General features: G+C 45.7%; 1 protein-coding gene across 1 annotated transcript in view; it reads left to right on the plus strand.

Moving 5' to 3' along the window:
- T265_13927 (hypothetical protein) overlaps positions 1 to 15,336 on the plus strand; it is a gene marked incomplete at both ends in the record, with an annotated part of 48,944 nt that extends 33,608 nt beyond the window's left edge. Inside the window, 3 exons of the mRNA XM_009171195.1 lie at positions 6,565 to 6,680; positions 10,258 to 10,894; positions 15,183 to 15,336. Coding sequence (XP_009169459.1) covers positions 6,565 to 6,680; positions 10,258 to 10,894; positions 15,183 to 15,321 — 892 coding nt within the window. The remainder of the gene's footprint in view (positions 1 to 6,564; positions 6,681 to 10,257; positions 10,895 to 15,182) is intronic.
- Positions 15,337 to 27,106: the final 11,770 nt, after the last annotated feature.

Raw genomic sequence — 27,106 nt, forward strand, 5'->3', positions numbered from 1 at the left:
TCGTTTAAACGCTGAATCGGTTCACTCCACTGAAGAAGCCAGTCTAAAGAATACCTTTATAGCACAGGAGGCAGAGTACTTTGCAATTGCTACTCATCACAATATAATGATAGAGCTAAGATAATCGTTCAGCTGTAGTCTAACTGCCGTGTCACTGGAAGGAAGCACGAGGGCTAGGATACTGCCAGGTTGCCCAAGCCTAGACAAGTAAGTCAAGGGGCAAAGGTAGGGTTCGAAAACGGGCCTTCAGATCATCACAAGAGCCCAATGGCGGTACAATGTCAAGGTCATCAGTAGCGGACCAAGGGTTGTTGACCCTTCAGACTATTTCCAAGGTGTCATATCGCACCCGGAAAACGTCTTCCATATTCTGCTTTTGAGCGTGAGTCTGTTTGGCGTCACAGACACTGGTTTAACTTGTCTTCCCAAGGTTTATACCCGGTCAACCATAGACACGAGCCTGTGGCATACACAGTACCGCAATCCATCCTCATTATTCACGAGGAAAATTGTGCTATTCTGTTTGGTTAACGATGACTAGCACACACGTTATGGCCTTGACTCAATGACGCACACGTGTGCTTGCTGTCCCTTTTCCATGCAAATTGGTTTTCTCTTGCAGTTGTCTCGTTATTTACCCACTCACTCCCCAGTCGTTGAGCTACGTACAATTGGCGATCAATCAACAACGATATTACTAACCAACCCGTTGTTTCCATTGATGCTTCGGTCTCTTGGCAACGCCCTGTCGTCCCACCAAGTGACACACCCATACTACGTATATTATCTGCCCCGGTGACTCAGTATTTCAGTTTGTTGCCGGTATTAGGGACAGCTTACTTTTTAGGAACATGTGATCATTTGTAGTTGCAGACCCACAGAATCTCCGGAAATCGGTTGTGACTACAAAGTGTGTTTGTTTTCGATCTTGCTTGTGACACCCCGCCTCTGCCTCAATGTGTGTACAAAGTTTAACCCGCTTGCAAACTAGTATATTGCCTTTTGGGATTTTGTCCCCACAGTCAAAAAGCTTTGTCAACGTCGGATCAATAAGTTGATGGGTAAAACCAGGACACTTTGTAGAATCAAACGTTGTTAGACATTTTGACAAAACTGATCGATAGCTAAGCTCAACGGACTACACTGCGTAATGCAGTTAATCAGATCATCCTGCCAGGTTCATCCTCCGCTGCAATAAATTCACACTGACATTTGGTCGACCAGTGAAACAGGCACCTGAGAGGTGAACAGAAGATACACATCGGGCTGCCACCTTCGAGTGGATGGGTTATCTACCCAACCATGTTGTTCCCGTCATCGTTGTTTTCTGCCGTGTGTGAGAGATAATGGGTTGCCACTCCGGCAAAGGTGTTAAGGTATCGCCTGGAACGCTGTTTTCTTGATTATGGCCCTGGAAGATAGCTCCTCCCTTCTGTTGTGCTTCTTCCGATGGCATCAGGTCTTTTGTAGCCTCCATCTTTTGTCTCGTTTCATCTGGTGGTCGTATTTACAGATTTTCCTATAGATTAATCCTTGAAAGAAATCGTTCAGCTGTAGCACCCTTTCGGTGCCTAGCTGCCATGCCACCCAAAGGAAGCACGAAGGTTGGGATACTGCCAGGTTGCCCAAGCCTAGACAGGGGAAGTCGAGAGGCAGAGGTCGGGTTCGAACCACGGGCCTTCCGGTCAGCAAATTCGCACTCTAACCACTTGGTCCATCCTTGAGCAAGCCTACTGTGGCCTCTTTCGGCAAACCTGTGGATATGGAAATTGCACCGTAAAAAAGCTATCTTTGTCTTGGGCCACCATGTTACCACTTCGAACAGTGTTTATTCGAGCCGTTCAACCTCGCAGGGACAATGGATTTCATAGGTACGAGAAATCGGGTGCTCATTTGGCAGTCGCATTCTTTTTGAATCCCGTGGAGGGAAGTTTTCCGCCCCATGTGTATTTGTTCAATTTTGGGCTGCGTCATGTATCGATGTTTGGCTTTCCGCTGAAATCGATCGGTCGCAGCTGCTTTCCCGATTCTCAGGGAGAGTGATGAAAACACCACACTTTCCAATTGGACGAGGTGCTTTTTAGTGCACCGGGTGCCTGTTTGTATGTGTGTTTTCAGAAACCGCACACACACAGGCAGTTGAATTTTCTGTCTACCTCTGACTCTTTCGGTCCCTTGGAAAGAAAATGCAACGTGGGAAACTAGGTCCCACAAACAAGTTTTATCCCCCAGCGTCGCGCATAGATTTTATTCTCTCATCTCTGAATCAAATGGTTAATATCTCACAAGCTTGGTTTTTCTGGGAAACTGAGAAACATCGGTACATTACTGGTACCTGGTACCGTTTTCTACTAAGTGCTCCTTTCAAAATGGCAGTGCAAGGTAAAGCCCGGTCGATGGTCTGCCACTAATTTTTGGCTACAAAACAACCTAGCCTCTCTTGACAAACTGGTTATATGCGATAAAACATAGTTGCAGTGGATCGTCGGACGCATCGGTGAGGGGATGTTCTTTTAGGCGTCCTTTTGAAATAACATTTCCAGATGTTTATCGTCTACCTGCTGACGGCACTCTTCCAAGTGCCCCCCACCCGTTTGAATATTTCAGGTTTTTCAAATTCCTTATTACGTTTGCTCCTGGCGTTTTCTTGACCTACGCAGAGAAAACATCCTCGAACCCGCAATCTTCTTTTGTTGGAATCCATCTGCAATTGGTGTGACCGATCGCCTGGCACAAACCTGAGCTAGAATCACTATACGGTGTATTTGATCAAAGCAGGGCGAATCGCAAGCTGGCTTGGAACATCCTGAAGCTAGAAATGACCAGTTCCCACAACTGACTTGAATTGCAAGCAATGTTTTAGCAAGCCATGTGCCTTTCGTTTCATCCAATGCGGCCCGGGTCGACCCTCAGGACTCAATTGAAACGACCGCGTAGATTGATAAGTTTGGCGGTTCAGAAGATAGCGGACAGTTTTCAGACTGTAGGTTCACCCCTCCATCACATTTGTACCGTACAGGTTGCAGTAACACATCAGACGCTGAGACCAAACACGCTTATCAGACGGCTATCGATCGGAGACATAAAACACAAGTAGTTCACTCTACATCGGTCGTGTGCTATGCCCTAACCTGCATCAGCATGCTCGAATCAAGCAAGCTTCATCCTCAGCGCGGTCCGTTTCGCACATACTGGCGGTTGAACACTGAACACTGTGTTGTTTTGTATGATTGGGATCCGCGAATTCCGAACCCGAATGCGGGTATCTGTTCGTCTGATGTGTTCGATCTTGTATGGTGTACAAACCCGCATCAACAACCACACCCCTCCCGTCGCCAGCACGGATACATTTATCATCAGGCCAAAGCAAGGCCACAATAACAGATTGTTCGAATTTCTGACGTGCCTCAATTGTTCTCTGATTAACAAGCTTTTGGACCGTTATTTTTCTTCTGTTTACAACTCATCGCACTTTTCTGTTCGGCCCTCTTCACTTCTGTCTATAATTAATGGCTGAGAACTGGCGGTGATTTATGTTCACCCGGATATCCGTTGTCTCACACTTTTGCAGTTTCCCTCCATATTCAATTGCAGCGCGTTCGATTGCTTCTGTACTGCACACACACACGATCACGTGCAGTTGTTCGATTTATTGTTTTTGTTCCATACATAGTAGATCAGCTGGTGGCTAACTGAAAACTAACATCACAGATGGTCATCCCTATTGCAAATGACAGGTTTGCGATGTTTCAAGACAGTACCCTGCTTTTGTGCGCTTGTCTGTTCGAAGGAGCCGTGTCTTATCATGAGGAACTACCTTCTCAAGGAAATAATTCTAGTATTTTTTCCTCTCATTGACACACTACCCATAATGTTGCTGTAAACCCTTTGAAACTCCACCACCGGCTTCGCCCTGCGAAGCATCAGGTAGGCGCAGTCCCCGAATTTCCCTCAACTTCATGTTCTACTGGAATAGGATGTAATAGGATGTAATTCCTGGTTACTGAACTGGCCGGTTGTCTTTGGAGAGGAGAGATTACAATATCATTGTCCCTTATGGATGGCCTGGACGCGTCAGTTGGAAACCTTGTGAAAACCGACCGATGTGACTGGCAACGTTATTACACTATCCCCGGTTTTGCTGCGCTCATTTTGACCCGGCTGATAGTTTGACACAGTGGCAATTTGGGACAGGCCACAACGGGATGTGCCTCGAGTGACCAAGGCAATCAATGGTATGCACGCAGCCAAACCTGTCGATGTACCAGTCCTGAAGGAACACAGAAGGTCTTACTAATTCTGCATGATGCGAAAACAGAACACCTGAGCTACACAGTAGGTCCTACATCATGGTGAAAGGAAGAAGGCCTTCGCTGCGGAGCTATCTGTTAGAAAATGCCAACTGACCGGTTACAGACTATTGGACAGGGAAGCAAAACTCTCATATGCATCGTGTTTACAAAAACGGAATATCCATCCTATCTTTCTGAACGCGTCATCCTGAACTTTTTTGGATTTCATTGACTGTTGCTCAAGTCAAATGCTACAAAGCGACTCCACAAATTCCGTAATAGATCTTTCATTTTTAAGAGACGCAAAGCGGATTTACGAGAAAACATACTACTCGCACGCCTCCCCCCATCAGTAGTATCACTGTTACAATGGTAGTGTGCCATTTGTAGTTGACCTGAATTTACCCCTCGTCAGCCACGCAAAGCAGACAAAGTTTGATTGGTTTAGCATGATCGTGGTTGAAAACGGAGAAAAGGTGAATGATGGGATCAATCGAATCGTGATAGCGCGGAAGCGCAAAGATACTCATGAGGTCGCGCTTGAACCACTGACCTCCCGCTTGCCAGCAGACGTTACTGAGGACGGCACCTCACGTAACATCTGTGCGGTTGAAGCTCACGTGTGCTTCTTTATAATGGATCAATAGTTGAAGACTGTTAACACTACTAGCGAGCCCTCTGTTTGATAAACATTCGTGTAAGCTGCCATGATGCAGAAAGTTCACATGACACACCGGTGTTGAACTCGAACTGGAAAGCTACTGCGTGCCCACTTCCCATCATGTACGGTGTGTCACCAAGTAAAGCTCTTTTCAGCGAAATGCTGTGAGAAGTGTGAATTGCCACGTAACAGAGGTGCTCAAACTGGCGCTTTACACCACGCCTTACTCCCTTAGGTTTTCTCAGCCTCCTTTCTTAGTTCTAATAGAACCGAGATGCTAATCCGGACTTACTTGCAGTTGAATTCCCTGAGTATCATACACTAGACTGGGGCTGGCACTAACTCTTCTCTTCGCATGGTTTTTTCCAAATGGATTACTCTTGTTATTTTTCCTCTTGGAACTCTGGCCCATGTTCGTAACATGACTACTATGTGTCTCGGATTAAGCAAGCTGGTTGCTGTGATTTTCGATTTTCCAAGCTTGACCAGATAAAGTCCGTCTGGAAACCAGACGTGCACACGAACAGCTACACAAAATCAAACTCCTTACATCCCTCATTGTGTCCCTTTTTCTGGGACTTTGGTTATTCTGGAGGTGCACTGTTGGCGATTGATTTCTAGTGTGATGTTCCCCGTTGTTTGTGTGCATCTCATACGATAGTTATTGACCGCTTCTCCAGGCGTGCCAACTGCTCCCTGAGCGTTTTGGTCACAACTCGAGGAAAGACATCGTCCGTTCACACAGAGGCGGATATCCACTCCTTTACTGTTTCTCTGTATACAATTCAGCTAATAGTGTCCCGTACCTTCTTTGATCTGGCGGCTTCACAGGTTGTTTGGTTGTACTCATGGAACAAACATCTGGTTAAATTTTTAAATAAATACACAGTGGGTGACGCGATACGCTATCGAAAAAGGTCTCGAAATGGAGGATTCCTGTTTACCTGTGACTGGGATTTTCAACGAATGATACACTACTTTAGTAAACCAGAGCCATCGCGTCATAGAACCCGTACCAGTGTTTGGGCGTTTCATTTGGCTGGTGGGGGGCACGTGTGGATGGCTCCATCCTGAAGAGGAGACCATCTGTGGAGGGACCGACGTTGTGGTTTGTTTCACGAAGGACTTTGTGAATGAAGTGTCCTTCAAGGGACCAACCAAAACTTTTGATTGGTCTCTCGAGGGGAACAACCGGATTGCATGTATTTCGAGTTCCCAAGTGTAAAATCTGTGCTCTCGTTGCGCCCAAGTTCTCAACTGCTCCTGGTGATAGCTAGGCCCTTGTCGTAATATTGGGTTCTAAACGTGGACACTTCTGTTTTCTTCATTTTTGGAAGGGTGCTTTCGCCAAACCGTTTTATTTTTCGTTCGGTTCGTGAGTGTTTTTCTACTCTAGCTCTAAACCGTGTTCTATATGCATAAGTTTCAATCAAGCAAAACCATACTCACATAGTTCCGGTCGTTTTTTGAATCACTTCAACTCGTTTCACTCCACCGCGCTACTGTGGATGATTTGCATCGCTCGTTCGCTCTTTTCACAGCTAGCGGGTTAATTAGATACACTGTGACGTTGAACTGAACTCTTTTTCTCTTGTTTTCTTCCTTGGTCAGACCACTGTGCACGTCGAGAATGTGTGTTACCGAAAATGCCGCGACCCAGCCTACTCGTATAGTCCCGTCCGTACAACAGCGACAACAACCAGTGATGGAGAAATCAGGTGAGGCAGGTGAGATTCTTGACTACTAATGCGTGCGGTTGTGAAACATGTTTGTGTGAAGCACCAATTGTTTACCGGTTAATCAGATTGTTGCATCATGAATGTCCCTGGAGCCACGTTTTTTTTCAACCTGCTGGAAACGTTGTGTTCGATAAAAAAAACGAAATATTGCATAGCCAATGGCACTGTGGAGAGTTCGGTGCACTAAAATTGCTGGAGCCAAGTGTGTCACTGAGCACGACTACCACTGTTTCATCATTCCACCCCGTCTGAGGAACATGTGCCAAACCAAGTCCATTGGTCTACTCATCTGCCTTTAAAAGTCTTGCGGACAACTTGCCACTGCGGCTTCTCGTCATTTATCTCAGTCGAAAGTGCTGCCGCGTTTCCTTTAGCTCGCTAACGCTGCATCAACCAATAACACCTCGTCATTATCAGCATCGATATGGACACTGATGCTTCACTGCCGTGCAATCACAAAGTTTATCTCATTATGTTTGAAGCCTTAGGATGAAAAGAAGTGGATGGGGCATTCTGAGGTGCCCACAAATCCAAGCACTCAATCAGAGAGTCTAGAAAGAAACTGAAAGCACGAACGTCATTGAGATCGATCAGCCGCCATTTCTCGCACGGTCTCCAGCCAAGCGCAAGAGAGGGCAACCCATCTTGGAAGGCGTGCTGCACCAGGAACACACTCCGTAATCAATTTCACACTCCCCTGCCAAGTCGTACGTTGTCTACCTCGCAGTTTGCACTATTCTGAATGGGGCACAGAGAACAATACTCGTTTCGATAGACGGTGTTTTGACCTGCGTAGCACATCACTGAGCCACAATAGTTGGTGGTGCTGGGTGTTTTATGCGACTAAAGTACCCGGTGTACAGCCTAATACCCGGTTTCTAATTGCCTGGTCACAAATCCGTCCACACCATTCGAAACCAGCAACGCTTCTAAGGTATCGGTGGTCAAATACCTAGAGACGCTTTACATCATCTCTCTGCAAAGGCCATGTTTCACAACCTTACAACAATATAGCCTTATCTTTGTAACGTACTACTCATAGGGTTGCTGAAAATCCGTCGACAGCCCACGACCGGTTTCGCCCTTTTTGGTGCTCATCAGGTAGGCGCAGTCCCCGGGTTTCCGTCAACCTTATGCTCTACTTGAAACCAAGTTGCACGAAATTAGCGAATCGAATATACACTCATTTGCAAACTAATTTGGTTTTTCGAGTGACTCACCTGGAACCCAGCTGAATCTCTCGTTTGTGATGTTTTCAGGCAACTGAATGTGTTACACCACGCGGCCTCATATTTCTGTCGCTACGATATTCGAGATATCGCGATACATGTATATCTTTGTAATGCTGAAAACATCACAAACAAGAGATTCAGATGGGTTCCAGGTGAGCCTCTCGACACGCGACCTTTGAGACCGCGTGATATGCCTTTTTGACGCCACAAGTGGGCTTTGAGATTCGTTCACTGACTTCATCAGGCACACTTCCGTCATAGCTCATACCAAGGAATGGTTCAATATCCCTCATATGCCTTCAAATCCCTCATTCTTTGTAAGGAGGCCTGACTTCACATCAGTAACTAATTTTAGTCTAAACATTCGATGGGTTTTTGAATCGATCTTTCGAAAATAGGCCGATATTGCGTTGTCTCACATGAGAGCTCAGTGTGGTCTATTGACCTGTGAATGGCAAGCACCAATTAGATTTATCGTACCACCTCGTTTGTCGGATTTATCAGTCAACTTGACGATTTGTGGAAGTTTCTACGATCTGAGAAGCTAGCTTTGTTGTCTGTTCCCGGTACGTTACCTCATTGGTGGAAATAGTGTAGACTGAGCTTTCCCGAGTTTCTGTGGATGGTCAGTGGCCAGAGATGTCAGTACGTAAATTTCTCTGGCCCATTCGATTCCAGACCGTGTCCCAATTCACCCAATGCATGACTTCAATGGTTCCAATTGATCCGTATGTGTTTATGCATTTTCTTCATTTCCGTGGCTGTTTCTAAGCTGTTTTGAGCCTCATTTCTCGTTAAGTGTATAATTGATGATTCCTTTTTACCTGTCCTTAACACTTCGGAGATCGAAGCACTCCTTCGGACGTTCTGTCGCGGATATTGAGTGCGCCGGTGATATTGCTCTTCTTCTTGGATCAAAGTCTAGAAATTTCTAGTGTTTTAAATGACCTAGGTGATTCTGCTGTACAGTCCGGCATGCGCTTCACACCTGTAAAGCGTAAAGTGTTACTGCAAGACTGGGTGACATCAAACGCAAAACTCATACTTGCAGGTGAACTGATCGATATCGTGGATAAGTTCGTTTATCTGGGGAACTAACTAAGTGCCGGCGGACTGGCAAAAGACGAAATCACTTCCCCAGTTGGAAAGTCTAGCCTCCGATATTTATGGTGCCGACATTAGGCCCGCCTGACTGTCTAGTGTAGATTGTAGACCAGTTCTACTTTATGAATCAGAGGCGTAATCCTTGCGTCCGGAAGATCTTCGGTGACTCTCTTTTTGATCACCTGTGCCTTTGAAGCTTTTCCCCGATCTGGTGGAACATAGATCAGTAATGCTGAAGTACGCTAGATGCTTGTCTGGTAAATTCACTCCCCACCCCCGAGAGATCAGCTTGTCGGGCCATGTACTTCGTATGCCAGGGGACCGTTTGCCTCAAGGAGCTCTCTTCACCCAGCCTTGTGTCGGACGGAGGTGACCCAGAGTAGGTCAATCCATGGCTTGGAAATGAAGCACGAACGTTCCTATTGGTAAAATGAGTCGCGTTGGTAACTGTCGTCTAAACAGATGGTGACCGTGAGGAAGGACAGACCAATGGCTAGTATCCCTGACAGATATGTCAGTGTCACACAGCCAATGGTGGTTTTGTATCAAAGCCATCGCGTTCACTGCGTAGCTCAAACTTGATGGTATACTGGACAAACAGAAACTTCAGTTTTTCGGCAATGCACAGAGTGAGACATTGCATCCAACACATGGCTCTCATTCTCTGGTTCCCCTTTTTCTCAGTGGCTGGAACCACTACACTATGGTGCATGGTTTGTGAGCTGAAAAAAACTGAAACTCAACTCAACATGTTCTGAAGATAGCCATCAGTACTAAGCTTCTCACAGAATATCCTCATTTTCGGTGTTTTTTTCTCGGGTATATTTTCTAAACAGCATCGAAATGCTCCCAGCTTTGTTGGTCTTTGGTCATTCCCGCTTTGTGAGGAACATTTCTGATTCACGTTTGATTGTCCAGTATTCGTTCAGCTGTGGCACCCTTTCGGTGGCTGGCTGCCATGCCACCCGAAGGCTGCACGAGGGCTGTGATACTGCCAGGTTGCCCAGGCCTAGACAGGGGGAGTCGAGAAGCAGAGGTCGGGCTAGAACCACGGACCTTCCGGTCAGTAAATTCGCGCTCTGACCAATTGTCCATTATTACAGTCATACAAAATTCGGAGTTGTGCAAGCAATCAGGTTGTATATCTCGGCTGTCCTACAACTTTCATTTGGCTCGCCCACCTGCCATTCATATCTGTCAGTCTCTATCCTCCCTTTAATTCTTTTCAGATTCTAACTCGGATCCCTATGTGACAAGTGACGAAGATGAACGAACGCAGTCCGCAGACGAATGCTCAACCCAAAGTGATTACTCTGTGAAATTGATGAGTCCAACTTCACGAATGGACCACGCTCACCGAACACCACCGCACCATACGTCATCAACAACCACTGTACCAATCTACACTTCGAATTCAAAGGCACCATTTCCCACCAGTGATACAACAGTGAATCCTCCCAACAGCTCCCTGAAGCAGCTATTTCGGCGCCAACTAAACCGTCGAGTTTCCGCACGAACCGCCCGCGTAGTTCCAAACACATGTTCGGCGGCTGTTAGTCGACCCATGCTATCTGGAGGATTTAAACCTGCGCGATGTTACGTTGTGCTTGATCCAGGAGAATCCGATATGTATCCGCCGCCGCCCGCCTACGCCTCGTCCTGCCGTTGCTGTAACACCGCAAGATCTGTCTCTGACTTGAACTCCTGCCCCCTCGCATGCAAGTGTTTTACCTGCGGTGGGACGGGAGAACTGCCGGTATCATTTCGAGGCTCGATGGCCTCTCTCGCTCACCCGGACTCTCATGGAGTACCATGTGTAGCCTGTCCCCCCAGTCCTCTCCGTAGACGAGTAATGTCCTACAGCAAGTGAGTCATTTCGAAAGATTTTCTCATCTTATTTCAATCCAACCAGAAAGCATAGCGTGCGGGTTGTCTCCCTTAGAGAAATTTCATGGGTCCCTAAAGGAGAAATAGGACAGGCCTGTGACCTCTAGCAGGCAATGGAACTCGTGACACTGAAGATCATTACATGTGTGTATCAAATACGGGTGTAACGGTGATACTACCGATCGGGAGGCACGCGAGTAGCATGTGCCGTTCGTAGAATTTCGCTTTGCGTCGATTGAAAAATGGAATTCTGTTGCGGAATTCGCGGGGCCACTTTGTAACATTTGCTTTTATTTGACCGACGAATGATTGGAGGCAATGAATCTCCAGGAAGACTCGTTCGGGAGAAGATCTGTGCCCAGTTTTTGTAACTAAGATGCAGATTAGAGTTTTGCTTCCTTGTTCAATGGTCTGTAACCGGTCAGTTGGCATTTCCGAATAAATAACTCCGCAGCGAAGGCATTCTTCCTTTCATTTACTAGATCGAGATAACTCGGTGTTTAAGGCCCCAACTTACTGTGGCTTGAATCCAACCTCAGCATCTCATTTGCTTCTGTCTAGGTTCCGGCAACCTGGCAGTATCTCTGCCTTCATGCCTCCTTCTGGTGGCCGTGCAGCTAGGCACCGTACGGTTGTTACAGCTGAACAACTGGGATTTTATAGACCGTGGATTTCCACTTTTAGATTGACCGGTGAACCAGTTATTCCGATAAAAATTGTGAGTCCTATGTACAGCCCTATGAACGTGTTACGTCGAGACTTTACTTCGTATTTTCAAGCGCAAAGGATACCTTTGTCCACGACATTATTCGTTCAGCTGTAACACTTTCGGTGCCTAGCTGCCATGCCAGCCGGAGGAAGCACGAGGGCTGGGATACTGCCAAGTTGCCCAGGCCTAGACAGGGGAAGTCGAGAGGCGGAGGTGGGATTCGAACCAGGGACCTTCCGGTCAGTAAATTCGCGCTGTAACCACTTGGGCCATCTCGAAGTGAAGAGAACGATATACATCTTTGCGCATACTTTCAGCCAAATTTGCAAGATGCATTGATGACCTTTCATCCAATTCCCAGACAAACATTCATACCGTATCATTGAAATACACAGACGGTAATTTCAAACCAGTTGGGAGAAAACTTTCTGGTATGGTAGATGAACCTAAACGGTTGAAAACAGCCCTTTTCTCGAGGTACTTTCCCCAGTAGATTGTAAGATTCGGAAATATTTTGCGGTGGCAAGCACACCTTCCGGTTGACTGCAACCCAAGCCCTTTATTGAGTTCTGTTCACGACGTGAACAATAAATCAGACGGAAATGGTTTTCCAAATTAAATTTTGTGAATCCATGGTTGAGACATCCGATATTAACTCGGATCAGACACGGAATCTTATATCATTCGGCTATAACACCTTTCGGTGCCTAACTACCATGCAACCAGAAAGAAGCACGAGGGCTAGAGTACTGCCAGGTTACCCAAGACTTGACAGGAGAAGTCGAGAGGCAGAGGCCGAGTTCGAACCACAGACCTTTCTGTCAGTAAATTCGCACTCTAAACACTGAGGATCTCGCCATCACGGAATCTTAAATGGTATTTGTCAATCCACTGGTGTTGTAGCTACATATTTCATTCTCTGAAGCCTGATGCGAATTGGTTAAGGATAGGTCCTCGCGTGCGTCAAACTCATGGACATCCTGGAGGGCAAGTTAACCGTTGTAATCCGGAAAAAAAGTGACTGAATGAGCAAATCACAGAAAAAATGTTCAAAACCCATTTATGCCTTCCCCATAGTTTCACTGCTTGCGAAGTGGGCCAACTTGCAAATTTTGAAAAACAACTCCAAGGGCATCGAAACTTTCCTCAGGTACTCACACGCGGCCGATGGTGATGATGAAAAGTTGTTGGCGACGTTTTCCTGATTGACAACTGCAACTTCTCGGCTTTGTTCTGTTTACCCACATAAACATGTGTGACGCGAAGCTTGGTACCAAGTAACAGATTCGGTACCTTGGCTAGTTACAGGTAACCATGTAAGATCCAAACGACGCAGACTGGCTACGTTACTCTTCCATACAGTAGCCGAATCAACGGTGATAATATACTTTGGGAGGTAGAACGTGCCTTTCAGTCTGCTCGAGTTTCCTCGATTGACCTGATTCTGTCGGTGGTCAGGTGATACAGGCCAGACGTAGCAGGAATCTGTAATCGTTGGAAATTCCGGGTCTCTGAAACAGGCCGAGGGCAGCACGTAGCGTTCCTTATGCAGACACAAGTTTGTCGTTTATTAGCATCCAGTTCTGACTTCCAAATGCTTACTTATTGTGCCTTTCCCATTTCAAGCGGTAAATTCGAAATTATCAAATTGTAACCAACGCGAAAATGACTCCACCCACGCGGTACCGTATGATGTGCTGTGATTGTCTGATGGCTTATGCTGACATAGTTTTGAGGAAATCTATTCTACCACCATGTTCCATCACCTCGTTTGCAAACAATAGTTCTCTCCTATTCTGACCATGACCCTACACTTAGAACCAAGCGGGTGAGCTGGACCAGTTCTCACGTTCGTGAAAATACAGATCAACAGATTATTATTTGTGCCGCAGTCAAATGATCTGTTTTTTGGCCTCATACTGTGTATCATCGCTCGACTCGGCGAGCGCATGTTCTCTGACTTCGACCTGCATGGCATCGCCTAGTGTTTGTGAAACTTCGCAGCACATTCCGTTTACTTGTATGTTTAGAAAGAAATGAACTTTTGGCAGATTTAAGCAGGTTTTCAATAGATCTTTCTTCCTTTCAGTGCATTCAGTCTGTGCCGAAAAGCACTGTATGCCCGTTCGATCCTTGTTAGGTATCATGAAGAATGAGCATCCGACGAACTTTCAGGGCGGTTCGAACTCGCAACCCCCCGGTCGAAAGCTCATCCATGAACGGTCGGTTAGGAGTGTGGTCAACTCGCACTCAGATGGGAAGGGGTTTTATTTTCCGAGTGAGAACTTTCACTGTCAGCGTATAAAAGGGAAGCAACTGGGACGGTCGGACTAGTCCCACGCGATTTGATTACGCGAAGCATCCACATGTGTGGCAAAGTGCTTTTGGAAACGCGTGTAATTATCTGATGGTTCATAGTCGCATGGCAAATAGTCTAGAATTTCGGTGATCAAGGGCGGTCTTCAAGGAACAATTGCGCAAACTGAAACTGGACCAAAGCGGAATTGGAAACAGACTACTCTCATCTGCACACGAATTTGGTTTTGACAGGAGACTCAGCGGAATCCAGCTGAATCTTTCGTTCATCCTGGTCCGCTCCAACTGAATGTGCTGCACCAGGACGCCTCATATTTCAATTGGTACTGTTTTTGAGACATCGCAATACGTTATTGTCTAGACGTAACACACTACTCATGAAGCGACAGGGAACTCCTACCGCCCACAACCGGTTTCGCCCTTCTTGGGGCTCATCAGGTAGGCGCAGTCCTCGAATTTCCTGACCATGATAAAGGGGATAGTCAGCAGGGTTCGGCTAAGTCACCCGTTAAAACCAAATTGGTGTGCAAATGGCCAATTCCGTCCAATTTGGGTTCGAATAGAACTTAAGGTCGACGGAAACTCGGGACTGTGCCTATCTGATGAGCCCCAAAAGGAGCGGAACTGGTCGTTGGCTGTCGACAAGTTTTCAGCAACCTTGTGAGCAGTGTATTTCGGCTTGTTTCCAACCTAATTTTAGCTTCTACCATTCTCCCTTCTAAAAAAAAGGCCGCCGTTGGCTGTCGAAATCCAGTTGTCTCATTCTGAAAATTCAAAAATGTCATCTTTCTACTCACCGTTCCTAGACTTCAGCCTTCTCCATCGCGAAGTCGATTCAGCTCATTGCCTGAGGTGTGCAGTGTATGCCTCTCACGTAGTAGTGAAACGGGTTTCGACAGGCACCGAGACTACATTCACATCGCTCAGTTGTATCACCTTTCTGGTGCCAAGCTGTCATGCCATTCGAAAGGAGCACAAGGGTACCCTCGGACCTTATAAATAAAATTTCCGTCTTTGTGCTCACTATTCCAATCCTCACGTTAAGTATTTCATAATAATGCCAGATTTTCAGTCGTCGGAGTCCTCGAATGTTGTCCTGTATTCGAACATAAGTTGTGTTTAGAACTGGATTTTCTCTGAATGTTCATTGAACTTTCTGTTCAGCCTAGAAATGGAGTAGGTAGTGTCGGTACTTAATTGTGCCTGAATACATCTTTTTATTCTCCCCTCCCCCGAAAAAAGTCTCGCTGGACCCGAAGCACACTACTCAGTGAGAGAATACAGCGCCTGGGGTGGTCACCGGTACTACTTCCATGAATTTCAGCGTCCATATTCGCATCGGCAACATCATCACCACCATCGCATGGAAGTCCACAGTTGAATGATTTCCTTGTTGGTGAGTTTTGGGGGTGTTTTACTTGCTGTTCTCAACAGTTTATCTGTGGTCTATGCAATAAAACTCGGAGCAGATAGCCAAATTTTTGCAACAGCCGACGCTAACCGTCACTTCAGGAGCTTTTGGGGTCGGTTGATATCCAAGGGCACCCGTTTGCCAAACAACGCATTTGAACCGCCTTCGGACTTTGTGGAAAGTTCGTTGTACTTTTGGGTGAGGATTGGACCTTTTAGCCGAAGGTCCCCTTTGTACTTTCAGATTTGATTCTTCAAACCCTGTCACAGTTGAGGCGCCCCCCCCCACTCGTCCGTACGGCCATAGGGTATCGTCCATTGTTCCATCCTGCTCCCTGCTTCAGCGCCCTGTTTCATAATTAAACTAACACTGTCGCAAGGCATCGAGGCAATACAGCATGATGGATCGTCGAGGTTCAAGGTCTCATCCCTTGTTCTTCCCAACAATATTACGAACAGAGGTGAATAAATAGTAGCTCGTTAGTTTCACTGCTTAGCCGGATTTAAAACAAAGTGATCAGTAACACCTTGTCTAACGGTCTGCGATTTTACCAAAGGATGCTGAGTCGAATCCAATGCTCATAGTTTCTTGCATAAGACCAACCTGGACCAACCCGTTGCTATGCGGCCTGTGCTAATTAGTTTTGTACGCTTAGGCCGCTCCGAATTGAGGCCATTTTTAGCGTATCTTCACCTCAAACACACACACACTAATATCATCTCTTTCTTTTACCGCCGCAGAACTTCCGTCGAAACAGGGATGCCTCTGCTCGTCCATTTGATTGGCAAAAATTGATTGCAGCTAGCTGGAGTTTTGTCTAAATACAGTTTGCCAGTTAACAGCCATTTTGTTAACCCAATGTGATGAATTTTCCTTACCCCGACTCATCTTTCTAAAGTGCTACCCTTAACATGCATGTGAGGTCAGTCCCTGTCCCAGTTGCTTCCTTCGATGGACATCAGTTCACTTCTTTTTTAAAAAAACTTAATTGTATTTCATTTTATTATCTTCACATCGTCCTGTACATGTTTATTGCCTCAATTTGAAGGGTATGACTGCGTTAGCTTGTCGCATCTCCTTCACTTAGTGTAATTTTCAATTTGTACTCGCCTTCTGATGACAGTATATTGTTTGTGATATAACACGTTTGATTGTTCCAACTACGGTCCACCCCACCGCCTGCCTCCTGTGTTAGCACAGTAGGTATCCCGACCGAAGATCGGTCGGCTCACGGAAAGAGGCAATCTCTTCCATTTTCTCATTTGGAATAGTATTCATACTGAAAACTAAGACATCTAGCACCATCAGAAGAAGTCCTTTTGGCTAGCCCCTCGAGGCTTCTGTTGAATTTGAGCACCTGGGAGCGACCAGTTCTCGGTTTCGACTTTTGGAACGGATTCCGACCAAGCAACCTCCCACAACGGAGACAGAAAGTTTCGTGACTTTGCTTGTCGTTCCATTGCAGTTTGTACCGACTGTCCATGCAGAACAAGGTGTCTTTGAGTCTACTTTCATGGATTAACTTTTCTAATGTGAGACTACGCGTACTGCATTACAATGGAATATATAGAGTAGACCCGCCGCTGATTTCACTCGATGTCCCGCTCCTTTTGATTGCGTCTGGAATTATTGTGCATCCTGTGTTTCACTTTAGAGCGATCGGTGTGAAGACGGTCTACTTGTTCGGGTTAGTATGTTTGACTCGGGTGGACCTGTGTTATTTGATAATTGCCTGAGTATGCTGACGCTTGATAGGTTATGCTGGTTAGGGCGTACTCCCCATGCCGGAGAGCATGTAGAGCTCTTTTCGCCCAGCCCTGTCTTGAGCGGAAGCGACCAAGAGGTGTACAGTAGATAACCTGGCAACGAAGTATGAAAACACTAGCCCCTAAACTGAGTCGGGTCGACAACTACCGCCTCCCTGGACCCCAGGACTCAACTCACCGATAGTTAATGACACTGACAAGTATAGCCCAGTCGCGCAGTCAGTGGCGCTCGAGCATCAATGAGTAGCTATCCAATACCCAAGCAATCACCTCCAATGCTTAGCTGTATGTTCCATACTCCCCCACTCTCCGGTGACCGAAATTGTGGCAGCTGGAACCATTGAGCCTATGATACATGGTTTATAGCTGATAAATTGATTGATTGATTGCCTGAGTGTGCTCAAAAACAAATACGCAGCAGAAGATGTTGCCTAATAACGTATCCCAGTGGCAATTTCGTTCCTGTTGGACCCCACCTTGGTGGTGTAATCTATCGACAAAATCATACAGCCCTTGTGCTCTCCTACCGCCAGTAGTTTGTGCGTCGGTTGCATGCCGTTATAATGAACTATACGCGTTTTTTGAAGTACTACGGAATAAGCAGGGTGTGTTAGTATCTACATTACTCTGATTCTGTGATTTATCGCCCACTACACGGCATAGTGTCGACTATCTCGTCATTTTTTCATGCGTAGAAATGCGGTCGAAGAAGAACCTGTAACTGAGAACCCACACAACTGGCGTGACAATGTGCATAAAGTCTTGGAGATTAGTGTCATGCATAAAGTGATCTTTGTCCCGACCGGTTGTTGACTTAGTTGAAATAATCTCATTTCCCGAGAACCATTCGAGTTATTGATCTAGCTATTGATCCTTATGGAAACTCAGCTATGATCCGAAGCAACTGAATATGAGTTGTACAGCTGTTGTTGGTTTCGAGGAAACTAACAAAACCCGCGAGGATTCTCGCCTTTCCCCGATCCCACCACCAGAGTCGTAACAAGGAACAAATAGATGAATCATTCAGCTGTAACACCCTTTCGGTACCTAGCTCCAATGCCCCCCACCTGAAGGAAGCTTGAGGGCTGTGATTACCAAAGTCTAATCAGGAACAATCGAGATGCTGTGGTTGGGTTCGAACCACGAACCTTCCGATCAGTAAGCTTGTTCCCTAGCTACTGAACTTTCTCAAGCTCAAGGAAAAGAATCCTCGCGGAGGTAGGGTTTTTGGAATCCAATCTCCGTTCCATCTCGGAGTTGAGTTTCCTGATGAAGTTCAACTTTTGCTAGGCGTTCTTCGGTGTCTGTCTGTATAATTTATTTGGGTATTTCTGGGGCCACTTATCTCAATCAGGTGGCGTGCACGCAGCCGCCTAGCGAAAAAGTCTGTTACCTCTGGTGTGATAAATGCCATAAGTTAATAGTGGAGATCGTAAATCATTAACAGTAGCAAGAGCGATTTTCTCCTTAGACCATCAGTTTCCCTTCTCAGAACAGACTACTCTCTAAAAGATACTACTACTGCAACACCTTGGTGTTTTGCGTGGTGCATGCTCCTGCTGGTCAGTAATATGGATGAAATAGCTGTATAGTGTACACTTGTTCCACTCTCACAACGAAATATCCATCGAAACTTCCGAATTCCATCACACTACTAACAGTCTATAAGTAGCTCAATGGAAGGGGGATATCCGTGCGACCAGTGGAACTTCCACCTGAGAAATCGTTACTCGAGGAGCCAGTCGATACGTGCGATCAAGATGTGGATCCGATCACTGAAGGATGAGCGGCGCTAAATCCCGTCTTAGTTCAACTTCGGCACACTGCGTATATCAGGCATTCGTGGTCGAACGGTTAAGTGTTCCAACTATCAGCTGGAGTTTCGTGAGATGCGCACCGCTGATGATTTCCACTAAGGATGAAGCACTCATGCAGTGCTCCTCGGAGGATGAGCGGCGCTAAATCCCGTCTTAGTTCAACTTCGGCACACTGCGTATATCAGGCATTCGTGGTCGAACGGTTAAGTGTTCCAACTATCAGCTGGAGTTTCGTGAGATGCGCACCGCTGATGATTTCCACTAGGGATGAAGCACTCATGCAGTTCTCCTCGGCTCTACAGCATAGGTTAGCTTCACTTACAAAACGAAGTCTCCATAAAATTGGTCCTGGTGCTCTTGGTTAATCGTTCATTTGGTTTCTCCATATTAACATGTTCTGCACTTTTTCACCCGCGTCTCAGTTCAGTCCTGCTGATTTAAATCACACTCCAGTTGCAGGTGGCTGAGTAGAAGCGAATAAATTTGTAAAACACCGCAACAGGTATTTCATCCTTGTTTCCTACAAAAGCCATAGTTGTTTAGCATGACATGTTTGTTTAAGTACGGCGCCTGAATCTTGTTTGATGATTCCTCTTAATTCAGAGGTACGCAAGTCTCTCCTAGTATATTGGAGACTGTGGGGGCTGAACTTTGTTGTTGGCTTCTAATGTTCCCATCAACAGTTACAATTGGGTATGCATTTGTCCCCTACTAGTGCGCATTGGTAATTATGAGGGCAAGCCCAAGTAGTCTCACAGTAGACAGTCCGGCTCCCCGGGCTGTCGTCTAGTCGGCAGGAGATCAGAATATCCGAGAAGGATATAGTTATAGTATTGTTCTGCTCGAACTCCCATTGAAAACTGAGATTTCACGGGTGGATCGATGATGAGCCATGATGGATTATTTATGATCTACATAACTTTTGTGGATTTCAAACGTCCAAAATACCAGGTGAATAGTGTGGCTACGGGAAGCCTATTCGGCCTCGCCTTAACCGATATATTCGTAGCCACAGTGAAGAAGGGTGAAATACACTCAGTCGCTTATCAATTTGGTCTTCACGGCAGATCCGGCTGAATCTCTCGTTTGTGACGTTCTTTTTCGAAGCTTTCAGCAACCCTGTGAGTAGTGTGTTACGTACGTAAAGACAGGTGAGTTTGAACCTACGGCCGGTGACTACAATGTAAGAGATAGCTCATCACCAGTCCCATTTGTTGCATTCTGGATGTTCGGCAAATATTTCCTAGTCGTGTGGAATTTTCACAACGTGCCGTCGGTCGCTTCTGCTCAACTTCTTTGGGGACTAGTTTGTGGACGAGCATGACTCCAGTGAGGCGTAACGTTTATCTTGGCTTGTGTGACCTCTTCGACTCGAACTCACCACCCCATGATCCAGTTTGAATTTTGACTTCTTGCTAACTTGTTGTTGCAACCGAATTCGCCCTGGTTACCACTACTATTCATCTCATGTGCACACTTGTAATGCCCCACTCCATCTTGGCATCCGCGTTTTCAAGAAGTTTTGTGGTAAAGATTGAACGAACGACCTAGCTTTTTGTTCTCAGCCAAACTCCTCTCTCTATGGTGTACTGCCTTTGATTGACACCGCGTGATCGGGATCAATTCGGTTGCACTTGAGAGAGCGTGCAAGGAACTCCGTCTGAGTAATCGACCAGGGTAATAGACATGTAATGACTCGATTGTTGATGCGAACGATACGACTGGAATTGAATTTACGTCTGCGAAGCAACTTGCCTCTACACTTGTGTGTCGCAGTACTTTAACCACTGCCCGTCGGTGTTTCAGCCCATCCGCATCTCTGAGTTGAGCATTCCACTGACCTTGTACTAATGAACAGTACTTTGCTGTGTGCTTCGAGTGTTGGTCATCTTCCCTTCAACAGAAATCTGATGATATAAGAGAGACGCATACAAGAATATAAAAATCAAGCAATAAATGTGAGTCATCTGATCAAGATAACCTCACGAATGGCTTTTAGGATACCTCGGATGTCAGCAAGCGAAACATGAGAAAACAGTCTTATTCCAATTCCCCTGCTTATAAGTACACACCAGAACTGCGTAAGGGACAATTCGGGAAGTAGCCACCCACTTATGAGAAGAACGCCTGGAAGGAGTCAGAAGTCACCCGTGGAAATTTTAGGCTCATCTTCTTAGTTTTCTGGGAAATGTGTCAGCACCTGAAGCTGCTTTTGTGAAGTCATGTGTTGCTCACGGCGATCCATCGTTTGGCCAAAAGAGTGCTGTTTTCCGCGCCCAGAGGTGGCCAACTCTTAACCTGGCAAAGGGGTGTGAAAGATATCACGGAAAGTCTGGGTGCTTCCGGAATGGCGACCACGTCATCCCCACTGTGTCCGGTTAAAAACGCTGCAAGCTATTGCTGTTAATCGATGTCTAGTGTGCTTGATGTCAGCTTTCATCCAGAGTACGTGGAGGTGTAGGCATCTCGGAATGATTGTGGTAGCCTGGTCCTAAATCTCTTCCCATTCACATCTACTTTTTTCCTCACTACAAGACTTTCAAGTAAATCATGGTTGTGCGGTAGCGAAGCATCCGTGTTGAAGACATGTTATGCTATCGATGGTACTGACGGAGACCGCAAGTAGAATACCACCGGAATCTGAAATTTGTTAACAGCGATAAAATAAACGATAATGAGGTGACAAATGTAAAAGTTAGGCTAGCCGAACTAGTGATTTTTGTGAAAAGGAAGGTCGTCTTTTGGAAAAACAGAATCTACAGATATTACCATCGTGTTTATGCTATTTCAGGGCACAGGAGACTACAATACCATGATATTTCCTCCTATTCCTTGATGTAGAGATTCTGGATGATGACACATAGGTAATGAGGTCCATTTTTGTATTTATCTGAAGACTGTTACTGGAGTTGGCTGGTGAACTGTTCCGGAACCTACAGTGTGTAGGCAGAAATGGATTGGCTGATGTCGAGGGGAGACGCTGTGGATCCCATACCAGAATTCCTTTTCGCTGTTACAAACAAATGGCCGATTGCGAGATGCAAGTATCATCCGTAGCACGTGACGGAGGTATACCAGAAGCCTGATCCAAACGTCTCGTTTTAACGAGTGACTCAACCGTATTACGCCTGAATCACTCGCTTATGAGATGCAAATTCAGTAGACCATCGTTGAACGGATAGTGGCTAATCGTGGACAATCAAACTTATGCACACACACAAGGTCAGTTCTAGTGATCGACTTACCGTAGGAGTAATCGTTGATTAACGTTAAAGTCGCTATTATCTTCCAACTTTACTGTCTAAATTAGCGCATTTATGTCTCGTCCTTACCCTGGGCATTGTCATCGATGAATCAACAATGTTGGAATAGCGGTACCGGACTCAATGCAGATGAAGTTTGATCGGTTGTGGGCAGCGCTCTGATTTTGGATGAAAAAACACAATACTGATGTTTTGAGGTTTATTGCTGGCTACCAAACGGAAGTGATTCGCGCATTATTTTGCCAGGACTCACAGAATGTCGCGTGATCCTGACGTAATACGTCGCTCATAGGGTTGCTGAAAACTGTTCGGCAGGCGACCACCTGTTTTGTCCTTCGTCGGGCTCATCAAAAATACAGTCCTGAGTCTGTATCATCCTTACGTTGTATTCGAACCAAAATTGGACGGGATTTATCAAATACATTCATTTACACTTCTATTTCGTTTCAACAAGGGACTCAAATTACTCCGACCGTTTTGGGTTCAAGTAGAACATAAGGCTGACGGAAACTTGGAGACTCCCTCCATCTGAAGAGCCCAAAGAAGAACCAAACCAGTTATGGGCTGTGGATCATTTTTCAGCAACGTTCCGAGTAGTGTGTTACATTTAGACAACAACATTTTTCGAAATATCGAACATCGTAGCAACTCAACTATGAGGCGGCCTTGTGCAGCATATTCTCCTGGAGAAGACCGTCATAAACAAGTGTTTCAGCTGTTTTCATTTGACTGTTCCGTCAAAACCAAATTAGTATGCAAACAAGAGTGTTTGGTGAACCACGTGGTCTTGTTTGACTAAGCTCAGCCAATTCAGGCTGTGTGAAATCTCTGGTGGTTCCAAACCGACGGTCTGCCTGTGCCCACTATCTACTCAAGAGCTATTAATCAAACAAACCGGGTGCATGAGATGTTTGTTGACTTTGACCTTACCTTCCTCAGCCTTCACCAATCAAATGTGACCTTAGTAATCAGTTTCCTGTTTTTATACTTCTGATTATTGTATCTCTGACCAAGGTCATCCGCGGTAGTCGGAACGTCGAGCAGTGGACGTCGGCACATAAGCATTGCGTTATTTCACCATGACTCAACCAAACCATCTGGTAGATTTCTCTTTGAACGAGTCATCCAGAACACATTATTACTGGTGCTGTTATTCCGTGGAATAAAAATTTTGCCTTGTGAACATAAGGGTTAAAGGAGTGAAGACCAAGAGAACTCTTACTATGGTGTGTGGTTGCACAACTGAGCATGCTAAGGAATGAGATTGAAGGCCACATTTTCCAAAAAACAGATACAGTCTTCTGTGGAGAAGATAAAAATGTTCGAGGGGCTACGTTTTTGTGCGGTGGCTCAAGAATGAAACAAGAAAGGATCAGAAAACTGTGCACTTTCTGTTGTACCCGTGAGGCTTCCTCTAGTCCAAAACTACCTCTATACTGTAGCCACCCAGCTCCGTTAGAATCTAAACAGGAAAACTCAACCAGAGAAATAGTTTATTCGCACATCTTTCCGCACCGCCTGTGGCGCCAAAATCATTTGGGCTTTTATATCAAATTCCTCTTATATTCCGAGATACACGAGTAGATAGATCTGCTTTTTTGCCCAGCCTGTCAGGTATATATATCAAGTGATACGCAGAGATTGACGTACGTATCACTGACTGTTATCGAACCGAGAGGCCGGAGTTACTCAAAAACTCAACTTTCCGGTCATTTTAGTGATATAAAACACTTATTTTGCGGTGACTTCACCTGTGATGGGATGAATCGTCCGTAGTGTTGTTGTTCATGAAGGGCAGTCACACACTAGATGCACAGACTCCAGCTCCAGAAAACGCGTAAATCATTGGTCAAACTGGAGTGCTAGGAGATAGATAAGCTGTAATGTTCGAACCTTTGTTCGGATACTACTTCGAATCATGCCACGTTTATGATTAGTCTTTCGTTAGAGAAGCGCGCTTCTGAACAAATTTCGCTGTGAAGGTATTTGCTGCATGGCTACTGATATGTTTTTCAGTAGTTTCTCAACCCATCGCACTTTGATGTTTTCATCTAAGGGTAATCGTGATCCTGCCAGTTGGCTGCAGACTACCGTACCCGCTCGGCCCAAACTTCAGTGGCAAGTGTCTGCTTGCTAGTGTATGGTGGTCTCTGAGGTGCAGCCATTTCGTAACCTCGGTCGGGCTTGAGAAATCCAATGGTTAGAGCGCGCGTTCATGATGGAATGGCTTGAGGTCTGCCGAACAGTCCAGTTTTTTTAACAAAATTTGACCTCACGTGGATGAAGTTGACAGTGAGGTCAGTTTTGTAACTCTACTGCATTTGAAGAACCCAGTCATAACGTCGGAAATTTTCGGGTATCTTAGGTTCCTAGCGACAATTTATCTTTCAGGTTTTTTGACAGTCTACTTATATTGTATGAGTAGTAACTCTAGTATCGTTAATATCTTGGCCACATCTTATACGATGGTCGCTGGAGAAGAAGCCGATGGCCGCACTGCCGGGGTTTCAACGCTCGACATCTGATATGCTGGGTGAGCGTGTTTCCATTATCCCACCAACTCACGCTCGACGCTCGCCTGACTTGTCAAACATCCGTTTAAAACCCGATACAAATAAGAGTGAACTGAAAAACCTCAAACAATGGGGAATTACTAGTCAATAAACCAGAGTACGATTTGTGCACAGAGATGAGCTCAACCAATCACATTTACATTCAGCACTCTCTTAAACCCAAATCACAAGATACAGAAAATTAGCTTAGAGATAACAGATAGGGTTGACGTCTAAAACAAAGCTGTAGAAGGTAATTTGCGCAGGTAATGGTAACGAGTGGCTACTAAGTCCAGGGTGCACTCATCGGTCTAGGCTGGAGAAAATAATTGACTCGAGTTTCAGTCTTATCAGAGCTCATTTGAACAGGCGAACGTGCTCACGGTTGAGCGATGTGATTGGTCTGCCTGACGCCTCAAACGATAACTCAGTGATTGTCTTGGTTATATCGACCGCTTGTCAGGACTTTCCAGTCAGATAATAACACAGACACAATTTTTGATCTCCGAAGTTCAAACCACCCGTGTGCAAACACTAACTGATGCTATTATGAGATTGAAAAATCAACGAACGTAGATAACAACTTCTTATGGTCATCATAGAAGTTTGTAGCGCAACGACCGCATACGGGTTCACTTGGACGTATACTAGGAGTACCAAAACATTACCTCTCCAAAACATTTCATATAAGACCGTGTTTTGATGGTTTCGTTGATGTTATGGGATAAAAACCCAGTTTACAGGACGAACTCGTTACACGCTTCGAGCTATACATTCATCTCCATACCAATTCGGTTTTGACTGGAGACTCACCTGGGACCCAGCTGAATCTCTCGTTTATGGTGTTCTTAAGCCTGTTTCACTGGCAAGGTACGAAAGGTCATTCTGTGTTGTTAAAGATACCATCCGGCCGTTTGATTGATTGGCGGGAAACGTACCAAAATGTCAATCTGAGTGAGATTTTTGTTGAATTCTCACCAACGTACGATTCCCTCCGGCAAGCAATGGACGGATGTTTCCAAAATCGAGGTAATTGGGCATTTTGGAACCACGTCAATCACTCCACCAGTAAACAAACTTGTATTTACTGAGGAAGTGCTGACCTGCGACTCCATCTAGTGGCCCTCTACCCCGAAAGCAAACAGAGCAGATCACTAGCAAACGGTTTTTCTGGTTAACGCTGTCTGTCCACACGTTTATGCATCTAGAGCACAGTCCATCTCGGGAATGATATTCAAGTTGGTTTGAAAAGTAATATCGACCCGTAACCACAAAGCTGCAAATGAATGCAGTGCCGATACTCCAGGAGAAATGGTTGCATTTAAAAAGTTCTTCGCGTTTTTAGCGAAATACACTCATTTGCAAACTAATTTGGTTTTTCGAGAGATCCACCTGGAACCCAGCTGAATCTCTCGCTAATTTTGTGCAATTTGGTTTCAAGTGGAACATAAGGTCGACGGAAACTCGGAGACTGCACCTACCTGATGAGCCTCAAGAAGAGTAAAGCTGGTCGTGGGCTATCGACGAATTTACATCAATCTTATGAGTAGTACATTACAAATATGCATGAATTTCGATATCTCGAATATCGTAGCGACTGAAACATGAGGCGGCCTGGTGCAGCATATTCAGTTGCCTGGAAACATCACAAACGAGAGATTCAGCTGAGTTCCATGTGAGTATCTCGAAAAACTAGATTGTTCGCGTTTTGTTTCAAGTTGGACAAACCAGGCTTTTGTCTCCCTTCGTATATTAAGAAGCAGGTATTTTTAGCAGATACCACTGTACACTGGGAACATGGGTCCTTACCTAATTAGTTTGTGACATACTGGCTTTCTTCGAACCCGGAATTGGATACCGACGAATTCTTGGCAGGATTTCACCCACTCTGTCCTGCTCCGTTACGATGCACAACTTTGCAGGAGCAGCCAACAAAATCACCTTAGTCTCGTTTTTCTGATCGAATGAATGACACCAACCGCATTGGAGGATAAAGCGACCATAGCTTATCATATCTCAACTTATTTTGGGTGAGTATAAATCGATCCTTTGGGTCTATCTAGCACCCGAAATTAAACCGCGGTCACGAATAAATGCATCTGCTGCCATTACCAGCAAACTCAGCTGCGCTGGTCACTGCCGTCTTCTTGGATGGGAACCCCGAGACGGGCCAAATCAATGGCTAGAGACATTGTCAGACATGGCCCAGTCGCGCCCTCAATGGCGCTCGTGCGTCGAAGCTATTTCCTTCAATGCATAGCTCCTTTTCCAACCCCCCCCCCCACTTGACAGCCCACTGTACTTATCCTCCTCCCAAAAAATATCGATGAACGAAACTGCGGCAGCTACAACCACTG

The sequence above is a fragment of the Opisthorchis viverrini genome, assembly GCF_000715545.1.
Source record: "Opisthorchis viverrini unplaced genomic scaffold opera_v5_121, whole genome shotgun sequence".
NCBI classification, from domain to species: Eukaryota; Metazoa; Platyhelminthes; class Trematoda; order Opisthorchiida; family Opisthorchiidae; genus Opisthorchis; species Opisthorchis viverrini.